This window comes from Homalodisca vitripennis, unplaced genomic scaffold (genome assembly GCF_021130785.1).
Source record: "Homalodisca vitripennis isolate AUS2020 unplaced genomic scaffold, UT_GWSS_2.1 ScUCBcl_2537;HRSCAF=7413, whole genome shotgun sequence".
Taxonomy (NCBI): Eukaryota; Metazoa; Arthropoda; class Insecta; order Hemiptera; family Cicadellidae; genus Homalodisca; species Homalodisca vitripennis.
In genome coordinates this window covers 27,334-39,575 of record NW_025778664.1, presented here as the reverse complement: position 1 = coordinate 39,575, position 12,242 = coordinate 27,334, and the positions used below count along the sequence as shown (strand labels likewise).

Below are 12,242 nucleotides of genomic sequence, written 5' to 3'. Positions count from 1 at the left end.
AGTTATGGTTATCTAAGTGAAAAGTTGATAAATTTTTTTTTCTTTTTTAATTTTTGATTTATAAGCTCTAAGTTTCAACACATATTTTTGGTGAGTAAATTATTTAAATATTTTCTTACTAAGAATTTATTACTGATTACAATGGTATGCTATAGTGTATGACTATTTCCATATTTGTATTTTTTACAAATTTTTATCTGAATGTCTGCAAAACGGCTAAATGATGCTGGACGTTCAAGGTGGTTTATACGGGACGCTGGGAGGGTTAAAATAACACGCTGCAAAAAATTTAAAAAAATGTATAACATTTTTAAAAAAGAGTGGGAGATCTGCTTAACGTTTTGTAGGTAAGACAGAAAAATTATTTTTGGGATTTTTCCGGTTCTACAAGGAGATTCCTGGTTGAGTCACTGTGTATTGGCGACTGTCCCTCACTACAATCCTCAGCACTAAAAGGTTTAAATTTATTTTCAAAATTACATATATTTAAGGGGGTTCACGGGTGCCTATACTAACAATGTTAAAATTAGGTAAAAAACATGACCCGTTATCTCAGAAACAGTAGTAGGTACAAGCTTGATTTTTTTACTGTATGGAGACTACATCATGTCTAACCTTTCCAAGCACTTTTAATAATATGGCCTTTATAGTTTTTTTTTTATTACATTTTCTAGATTTTCGTAATTTTTTTCTAAAAATTTGTAACAAATAAAATTTGTACTAGGCTTAATTATTTTTTTTAATGCTTCAAATTGCTAGTATACAAAGCAGTATAGGTACATAATATAGGCTTAAAATTTCAAGTAAATTGATTATAAGGTTCCTGAGATAATGGGTCATATGTACTTGAAAATTGGGTTTTCGGAAATTCGCAAATAAACACAAAACTATTAATATATGTATATAATTTAATAAATTTCACAATATTACTCCCTTAGAACATTCCTGCTCCATACTCTGGGTTGTCAGGATCCTCTAGCCTATCCTCTTCTCTTAACTTGGCACCTCTTCGAGCCTGTCGAGCTTTTTTGGTAACTTCGGTCACCGCTTTTTCTGCCCTCTTAATTCTCAAAGCATCAAGTTTTTTCATTGTTGATATCATATTGGAGCCTGGACTTATACCTAATTTAGCCAACACTTTACATTTTCCAATGTTTCCCTCATTGAACGAGATCACAGCATCCTGAACACCTAAAGTGAGAGTATCTAATCCTACAAAAACTGTCTTAGGAATCCTATTCCAAACGACACTATTAAAAGACTCGTTAGGATTCTGAGTAAGTCCATGTAAACATTTCTTCAATAAATCTGGAGATGACAGATCCCTAAAGATTGGTTTTACAGCATCAAGAACTGGCTTTGGAAGTGAGTGTTTATGCAAATACTTTTCCTTGGTGACCTGAGAACGGTATTTGCACCAGGACTTGATACCTTTGGGGCAAAGACCGTGATGTGGATCCTCATCTGTTGAGAGCTTGTGAAAGAAAATGGCCCATATGTCCTGCCTCATGTTTTCAAGATTTCCTTTGTTTCTTCTTATAGCCTCCCCATAGTAATTTTGAAGGGTATCTATTTCTATTTTGGAAAGTCTACCCTTACCATATAACAATTTATTGTCCTCAAGTCGAACGCCTTTCATAGTTTTTGTCAGACCTCGCAATCGTGTACCTAAGCGCTTCTGAACATGAGCAACACATTCCCACTTAGATATGATCACATCTTCACCATATGGTTTAGATTCAAGAACACTCATGAAGCCTTTACTATCGCCATCACCCAAGTAAGTGATGTAACGCACTCCTCGATCTTCCACCGATCGTTCAAATATTTTTTTTACTCCTGCAACTTCCATGCTGCCACTGGATCCTACAAAGTTTTTTTTACAGTCATGGGCCTTGTTCTTATTTTTCTTGCAGGCAAAGCAGAACTTTGTTAGTATTTCTACATCAATAATTTTTCCAGTATCTATGCTACTAGCACTTATGACTCCATTCAATGACGTATGTCCTCTTCTTTGCCAACTCCCATCACAAGCTATGGCCAAATCTGTGCATCCATTGTTTTCTTGAAGGGCTTCTGAAGCTGCTAACTTCATACTGTCTTGACTAACCTGAATTATTGCTGGTAATATATATTTATATATTGGAATAAATTCTGTAACAGGTTCAGGTAAATTCAAAACACCGCATAACATTCGACCTGCGGTTACCCCTTTTCCTACTACACGCAATCCATAAGCCATTCTGGTGTTGATCTCATATGGTTTTAATGGGCTAGGCCTATTAGAAGTCATAAAAGAAGTAGTGAACAAACATGTTTTACATTTCACAAGTAGTTTGCAAGCTAGACCATTTCTCTTTGTAACATCTTCTTCGATAACAATGCTTTCGGTGGAATCACAGTTTTTACATTTTACAAAAGAACTAATTGCTACAGATAAAATATTTACACTTACAATTATATTTCCATCATTGCCAGTATTTATATAGTTGTCATAGTTTCCTAACCCAGGTGACAGTTTCTTTGTTGAAGCACTAGTACTTGTAGTAGGGATAGACTTACTGGAATTAGGAGTATTAGACCTAAGCGTTGATGTAGTTGGTTGTAGGCGTACACTAGTCAAATCAATATTTTGAACAGTTTTTCTTAGTATATTGATTACCCCTAAACTTAACCTTTTTAAATACACCTTTGGATTTAGTCATTATTTTATCACAAAACCAGCACAGTATATTCTAATGAACTAAAAGAAAAATATGTCACTAACTTTCAATATGTGCACAATATTGTAGCAGAACTGACTAATATAATAAAAGCACAACATAAACAAACTACAGCTGTCTGCTGAACATATGGCTGCACATTTTTGCCTTATAGCCTACATAGAGTAAGGTAAAAACACAACACTAAACAATGATGTACTGTAACTGATATTTTGGTGCACAAATCGGAACAAAATGTTGTGTAGCAACTTGTTTAAAAAATCATAGAAAAAAAAGTATATTAGGTATATACATGAGTGTTTTTTTTATTTTATTAAGGAAGAAACAAATAATGTTTTACACTAATAATCCAAAAAAATCAAAATTTTAAATTTTTCAACCCGTGAACCCCCTTAATTATAGATTGCTAGACCGCCTCTAAAATATTTCACTATGGCCTTTTTTGACTTATCAATCACATGACATAACAACTATTCTTAACTTTCAATTGTTTAACCCTTTTACTGCCGACGTCCGACATATCGGACGTCGGCATTTTTGCCGAAAACGCCAACGTCCGATATGTCGGACGTCTGTTTTTTTTATCGTTACTGGCTTCTGTTATGTTCAAATGCCAAAATATTCGGTATTTTGGTTGTTTAGGAGCAAAGGATAATGAAAGAAGCCATTTGAAGAACTTCGGATTTCTATTTTCGTCGTCTTTGACTAGAATTGGCGAACTACCTAGACAGCTGTCAAAACCAGTTGATCGGGTTATGTTACTGAAATCTTCGTTCATTGTTGTTGTTTACAATGTTATCGAAAGTTTTTTGAAGTGTTACTTTTGTTGATCAAGGATAAAATGAGTAAAAGAGTTACATCTAACTCTCCTGTGAGTGAGGGAACAATAATTAAGTGCAAGACGATTTGAGTGACGATTTCCTTCAGAATTTGTCAGATTCAGATGCCGAGAACGAATCTGATATTATTGTTAGGGCTATTGTGATGTGGATGACACTGATGACGATCCTGACTGTATCTTACCATCAGATAATGAGGAGTTATTAGATAGTGAGGGGGATGTGGCACAGATAAGTTTACCTTCAATTTCCACTGGTAGGCCTAGAGGAGGCCTACCAGTTTTGGGAAAATCCTTATAATGCAGCTATGTTTCAAGGTAGCACATTCAAATTTGGTATATGTTCTAAGCAATTGCTCTAGTTTATAATGATATCATGCTCATAATTTTAGTATAATTTTAAAAATAAATTATCAGATGCCAAACACAATTTTTTTTTTTTATTTTTTTTTTATTTACATCATTTTTAAAATTAAATAATTTGTTTGTTTCAAATTAAAATGTCTTTTTATTATTTAATAAACAGCATTTAAATACGAGTAAATAAAATAAAAATTCATGCAAATCTAATGACAAATAAAAAAGATACAGCATTTTTTTGTAAATGAATGCACAACAGCGATTTTCCTCCTTGGCAATTTTGACAAGTACAGTAAAAAAATGGCCGGCAGTAAAAGGGTTAAGAACAATACATGTAAATTCATCTTTTCAATATTAATGCCTGCAACTTAGGATACAATTGACGTTAATTAACTAAACTTATAGACAAGTCTCCTGCTTTTAGAACACATTAGCCAGAAGAATTTATTACTAAGATTTCATTAATTTAACGTTTACCAAGGCACCATGATTCGTAATATTTAAAGAATGATATGCAACAAGATTGTGATATACGAATTGTAAACTTAAAATTCTTACCCAGATCTCCAACATATATCTTGCAGTCTGCATTTCCTGAATCTCTATAACGAGACATGGTGCTGAAAGAAAAAAATTTATATTAATTTTGGAGCCCTTTAGCCTACATAAGCTTTTAACATTGAATTTATTGGTGGATTGATGCAGGTTTACAACAGAAATAACAAAATCCACTAAATGACATCTCTGTGAACTGAACTTGCTTATAAAAATCAAGTCACAAATGTATAATTAAAAACACTAACAATTGTGTTTGATTGCGGTTAGGAATAAACTAATGCAACTGAGTATGGAACCTACAAAATTAAAAAGTGCAAAATACCTCAAAGCAAATCCAGAAAGTTTGCTGATATAAGTTTGAGGAAAAAGAACTATAGAAATTAAGCCAGGTGATTAACTGATTAAACAGCTATCTCTTGCCCGAAAGGAAAAAAGGTTTACGTAACAGTGTATACAATCACTGGAAATAATGACAGAGAATGTCTTACTACACTAATCACAGCAAATGCTGCAGGTAAATTAGCCCCACCCATGTTTATACACTCTTACAAAACCATCTGGAACTTTCCGCAGAGTCACACAAAAAATAACTGCACTTTTCAACATGGATTTGTTTTTATCTATGCCATAGAATTAAAATACTAAATTTAATAAAATTGATAATTTTATTCTGTGCAGCCATATTATAAAAAATATCATTTATGTACCTGAATCAAATTAGGAGGTGTATTTTCTGACTAGTTAAAAAATTCTTTTTGAGTAGTCCCATAAAAAGATTAGCATTACAAAGCCACCTACGTACCTATAGCAATACCTTTAATTTGGAGGTAATTTTGGTCTTGAAATTTGAAGTAGATAATAAACGAATATAAATACATCTGACTTGTAGATAGGCTATTAATAATTGCCAGCTTTTTTATTTTACAGAATAACAGTATTGTTTAGTAAATCCTAAAAGCCTACAAAAATAATTACATTAACGGTTCAAAAATTATTGTTTCAAATTAATTCAAACAAAGTAAAATCATGTGTATTTGAATAATGACTGCTAGAGATGAGAAATACTCTTATTTGTCTTTAACACTTAGAGTGCTAATCCCGTAATTTTACGGAACGGCGAAACTTCCGAAAGAATGCTAATCCCGTAGTTTTACGTGGTTGTCATTTCAATTGGTATTATATTACATTGTCCGTATTTAAACGGGTTTTGCCTACTCTACAATGTTATTTGGGTTTTTAGTAACACAATTCACCGCTAGAAAGCGTCAGATGTATTGTATGAGCTTAATGACAAAGCAACTTCGGTCGCGTTGTTTACGTGCCGCTGACGTGACGTTCGTTGCAACCGGCAGTCGATGTCGCAATCATGGCTTCTCGCAGCTTGAACGACGTTGCGATCAGTGATGTATTAGATGAAGATAGTTTTATTGGTGTAGATAGTATTTTTGACGATTCTGACATTGATCCTGATTTAATGGAAGAAGATTAGACACATACTTCAGGTAAGAATAAGTAAGTCTATTTATCATATAAACATCAGTCTAAAAGTTTGGTTATGTTATTGTTTTCGTGAATCAAACTATAATTTGTATTATAATAAATTAACTTTATTCAACTAATATTTTATTCTTATGAATAAAATGAAAATATATTCATATTTTACATAGTATATTATTATGTTACAGATGCTGAAAACAGTGCTGACAGCGAAAGTGATGCAGACGCATCAATATGACGGCATAGTTTTTTGTCAAAAAACTACAAAACATAAAAACATGATTTGTATTATTCAAAGGACAGTTTATATTTGTAAATGGGTCATTGTAAATAACTGTATATATGCTTAGTTTAGTAAGTTAGATAAAAAAACTGTCTCAAAAAATAATTTTTTTTCCAAAAATATATGTTTTTAAAAAACATTTTTTTATGTGTATTTTTTTAAAAAAACCACTAACAATCTCACGTTAAAAGAAAGACGAAAATAAGCTGAATTAAGGCATGTAAGTATTTTTTTCATACCTTAAATACTTTTTTTTCAATAAATTTTTGAAAACCACCAAAAACGCCCAGCATTCTACAGAGTTACATGTCATTTAGGGCCAGCACTCAAAGTGTTAACTTTTTATGAAAAGAACGTGACCAAGTGGTTACTACTTTCCAGTAACCTGTTACTAGCTGATCTGTTCTCAGTACTAGCATCATGCTGTTACTAAATAAACATTACAAAATTTCAAAATAAACTGAGTCAGTACACATAATATACAAAAGTTGAACTAACTCACTGCAATTAGCTGATCTGTTCTCAGTATTAGCATCATGCTGTTACTAAATAAACATTACAAAATTTCAAAATAAACTGAGTCAGTACACATAATATACAAAAGTTGAACTAACTCACTGCAATTAGCTGATCTGTTCTCAGTATTAGCATCATGCTGTTACTAAATAAACATTACAAAATTTCAAAATAAACTGAGTCAGTACACATAATATACAAAAGTTGAACTAACTCACTGCAATTAGCTGATCTGTTCTCAGTATTAGCATCATGCTGTTACTAAATCAACATTACAAAATTTCAAAATAAACTGAGTCAGTACACATAATATACAAAAGTTGAACTAACTCACTGCAATTAGCTGATCTGTTCTCAGTATTAGCATCATGCTGTTACTAAATCAACATTACAAAATTTCAAAATAAACTGAGTCAGTACACATAATATACAAAAGTTGAACTAACTCACTGCAATTAGCTGATCTGTTCTCAGTATTAGCATCATGCTGTTACTAAATAAACATTACAAAATTTCAAAATAAACTGAGTCAGTACACATAATATACAAAAGTTGAACTAACTCACTGCAATTAGCTGATCTGTTCTCAGTATTAGCATCATGCTGTTACTAAATAAACATTACAAAATTTCAAAATAAACTGAGTCAGTACACATAATATACAAAAGTTGAACTAACTCACTGCAATTAGCTGATCTGTTCTCAGTATTAGCATCATGCTGTTACTAAATCAACATTACAAAATTTCAAAATAAACTGAGTCAGTACACATAATATACAAAAGTTGAACTAACTCACTGCAATTAGCTGATCTGTTCTCAGTATTAGCATCATGCTGTTACTAAATCAACATTACAAAATTTCAAAATAAACTGAGTCAGTACACATAATATACAAAAGTTGAACTAACTCACTGCAATACAATATTCAGACTAATAGACTAATTATAAACTGGTAGGCCTAATTCAACATTTTCACTCTAAAGTAAAATTACTGTACAGTACTAATAACACCAACCAACCAATACAAGAAAAATTTTACAAGAATGCCAAATCATTTAGCCAAGCTGTTACTGATATGACAGGGTGTTGCTGGTAACATGGTATCCCGGGAATAGGTTACCACTGAATAACCCTATCACTGATACCAATACATTACATACCTCCATTTATAATGGCCAAGTAAAATGGTGATGTACATGTGTTATTTGTGTCACAAAGTTTCAAGCCACATATATCTTTCAAAATAGTAAAAGGTAACTAAGTTACACTGTTATGACTTTAATACATAGATACATACATAGTCAAGATAGGTTTAATTAGCATAGTCGTCATTAAATTATTTACTTTTTCAGATACTAAACTAGCCGAACTATACTGTATTTGAAATACAAATAGACTAATATATAATTTGGTTGCACCAATGATTCATAATTCATGAATATCGAAGATTCGCTTGTCAAAGTGGCCGCTATTATACTGCAGCCAAAACTTATAGCCCACACATGCTAGATAGTTTTGATTCATCAATAAACTATTGACTATTTTATATATATATAGCCTACACACACACACACACACACACACACACACACACACAAAACATAAATATTTAAAATCTTTTTATATGAAAACAGACGAACTAAACTGAAATTTGAAATACCTGTAACATACAAGACTAGCCTGGATAGTTTTGATTCATCACTAAATTATTTATTATCTTATTATTTTTTTTATATATATATATAAAATAAAATTACTATAATTATTTTGTTTTTTTAGACAAAACAGCTGAACTAGGTGTAATTTGAAATACCTATAAGATACAGTTCAACATTTTAGTTAGTTATAAATATCAATAGGCTAATTCAATTGTCGTGGACTTTTTGATTCAATTTTCTATGAAGCAATTGTCGTTTGTTGCCTTCTAGAACTTAAATTAACCCTGGAAGCATCTAATAGAAATTCTAAAGTGTCCTCCAATTTTTTTTTTAATTTTTACAGAGGTCCTCTTTGTAAATTTTGTATAAAATCCTATATGTAGTATATGTATACATGTTATGTATCATTTTTCTTATTAAGAATCAGAGAATAAAGCTACATAGTTTCAAAGTAAAAATACAAATAAATCTATTTCTACAACATATAGGGGGTAGGGTCCAATAAGCAAACCCGGTTTTTTATATCAAAATTGGCAAACTACAGTGTCGCTAAAAAGTTTAGGGACAGGCTTAAAAAAAACACAAATTTCTGACAAAAGTTTGTTTTTAATGGAAACAAATATTTAAATTATACAAAATAGTAAAATGGACATGAATACATACAAATCAGTAATCAATAGGTCCTCCATTAGCTTTATAACATTCTTTGATCCGTTTTGGCATCGAATCAATGAGTGTCAGACAGTCTTCCTTCTTGATACTCCGCCATATCTGTGCCAAACATGAACTTCAGTTCAGCTTTGTTCTTGGGTTTGTTCTTCGCTAGACGACTGGCCATGGTATTCCATAAATTTTCTATCGGATTAAGATCCGGGCTTCGTGGTGGCCACTTCAGAACCTCAACATCATGATTACTGAACCATTCTTGTGTGTGTCTTGATTTTGTGGCACGGTGCATTGTCTTGTTGAAAGATGTAATTTTCACCAAGCAATTTATTGGCAGATGGTAACATGAATTCTTCTAGAGTTTGACAATATTTAATACTGTTCATTGTGCCTTCAACGAACTGAAGCTCCCCAGGACCCTCACTTGAAATGCAACCCCATATCATTACTGCTTCGCCACCGGCCTGAACTGCAGGCACTACACATGCTGGTAGAAATTTTTCAGTATTGGTACGTCGTACCCTAACTCTGCGCCTTGGAAATAGTTCAAAACGGCTTTCATCAGAAAACAAAACACGCCGCCAAGCTTCTTTTGTCCACCCTAATCGAGCCTTGCACCAAACTTGGCGTGTCTTTTTGGCCTTGTCATTTAACAAAGGTTTGCGGATAGCGTAAAATGATTTCATACCTGCATCTCTAAGTCTGGAACTCACAGTTGCTACACTCACATTGTAACGATCATCATCTTGTTTCATGCTGCTTAGTAAATCAGGTGCACTTGCATTTCGGTCCTTTTTGCTCATCACGAGTAGCTTACGATCCTGCCGAGGCGTGGTTTTACGTGGCCTACCACTCCGCGGGGCATCAATCACGGTACCGGCTAGGTTAAAACGTCGCACTGTATTTTCAACACGTTTTAGACACATGTAACTTGGATGCAATTGTTCGGTATGAACTACCGGTTTTATACATACCGATAACTTGCCATTTAATGTCCTCGGACACAGATGAGCGGCCCATAATCACAGCTTTAACTTTCACAAAACAGCGAAATAAACAAATCACAAAGAAGATTGCAGTACAACTCTCACAATGGCAGTGTGGAATGCGCGCGCAGGCTTGTTTCACAAAACAACCGCCAGAGGAACAATGACGTGCAGACCGCATGTCTGTAAATGAAGGCGTCTACTTGTAGAAGCGAAATTAAAACTCACATTTTTTGTTATAAAATGTTCGAAAATAAAATTTTATTTGTACCCTGACCAGTTGAGTACAAAATTTATTTGTAACATGACATATTTTTTTAAATGATCATCATATTATAATAAAAGTACTGTGCAAGTTTCATTACAATATGGCAAGCCGTTAAGAAGTTATATAAATAAAATATCTAAAAAACAAGGTTTTTTTGGCAGTTCCTTAAAATACATTAATGCATGCTTCTTCCACATTTTTGGAGATAAAATATTGAAATTTTGAATAAAAACTTGAATTGATGTCCTTAAAACAGCCAACAATCAATAGCATTGAGAAATTAGTTAGTTTAGGGCCAACTGTAACATTTCTCTTTCAGACAGGTGTCCCTAAACTTTCTAGCGACACTGTATATTACTTAATCATAACCATCGATATAATCAATCGATAATGATGAATTATTTTTAACAACTTAAATAATCTATATGAACAGCTGTAAACACTTCCAAAATAATACAATTAAGGTAATATTTTAAATTTCACATAAGTAACATTGTGTATTAAAATGGCCATAAATCTTAGGAAGCTTCACAAATTGCTTTAAAAGACGATAAAATATGTTTTTTATGGCTTCAGGATGTTGGGTTAGTACCTAAGAATCCATTATGTGATATTTGTGGAAAGGTAACAAATGTAACTGTCAGAGGAGCTAACATGGTCGTCTTCAGATGCAAAAAAGAAGGTAATGGTGGACACAACTTTAGTAAAAACGTTTTCGTTCTGTTTCATTTAGTTAAAGTTATGAGTTTCCCTGATTTTGGTTATGTTCATTTATTATTTGTTATCATTAAATTCACATTTTAATTTAAACATATTATGATTGTTATTACTTTTATATCGATTGATAGTCTATGATTCGATATGCGAATATTAGGTATCGATGATTATATTCTTCGATATAAAAACCGGGTCTGCTTATTGGACCCTACCCCATATAGGTAGCCTATATGCTATTAAGTTATATAATTTTAATGTTTATAGAGAAAATTGCAGTGGCAACACAATGACATAACGATAATTAAATTGACTCTCGTGCAAATTAATATTTTTTTTCTTACATTTTTATGAAGTTAGTTGATGTATAACGGGTAGGGTACGATAAGCAGACCCGATTTTTAATATCGAAGAATATTATCATCGATACCTAATTCATATAAAATATCTGTAATCCTAAATAACAATTAGCCTATGTGTTTTAATTTAAAATATAAATATGTAGACATATAGCAAAAACTCATAAATAATTAAGAAATTACATAAATAATAAATCAACCAAAACAAGAATGATCAAACAGAAAACTGTTTGTCATAATTATTGATTATACACATGTAATTATATATTATTACATGTATGTATATTAATTATTATTATTATTGTTATACATACACGTAGGCTAATTGTATTTATAATAATAATAAGATTACGTGTATTATTTGACAGTGTTTAGAGCTGTTGATTTAGATTAAATTAATTGTTTAAAGTAATCAATCAGTACAGATAGGTTGTATCGATGTTTACTATGATTATTTAATATCGTTTGCCATTTTGATATAGGCTATATCCGCTGCATAGAGATTAACAACAAAATTTTACAGATTTTAAACTAGAAACAAGGGGTAGGGTCCAATAAGCGGACCGGTTTTTTATATCGAAATTGGCAAACGATATTACTTAATCATAACCATCGATATAATCAATCGATACTGATGAATTATTTTTAACAACTTAAATAATCTATATGAACAGCTGTAAACACTTTCAAATAATACAATTAAGGTAATATTTTAAATTTCACATAAGTAACATTGTGTATTAAAATGGCCATAAATCTTAGGAAGCTTCACAAATTGCTTTAAAAGACGATAAAATATGTTTTTTATGGCTTC

The 12,242-nt window shown here is 32.0% G+C and overlaps 1 protein-coding gene across 2 annotated transcripts in view; it reads right to left on the bottom strand.

Moving 5' to 3' along the window:
* Positions 1 to 12,242, bottom strand: part of LOC124372108 (serine/arginine-rich splicing factor 7-like) — a 28,991-nt gene that overhangs the window by 14,264 nt on the left and 2,485 nt on the right. For both annotated transcript variants that reach the window (XR_006923310.1, XM_046830477.1), the window contains exon 2: positions 4,480 to 4,541. Coding sequence is in view for 1 of the 2 variants with exons in the window: in XM_046830477.1 (XP_046686433.1) it covers positions 4,480 to 4,537 (58 nt within the window). In the remaining variant the exon portion in view is untranslated. The remainder of the gene's footprint in view (positions 1 to 4,479; positions 4,542 to 12,242) is intronic.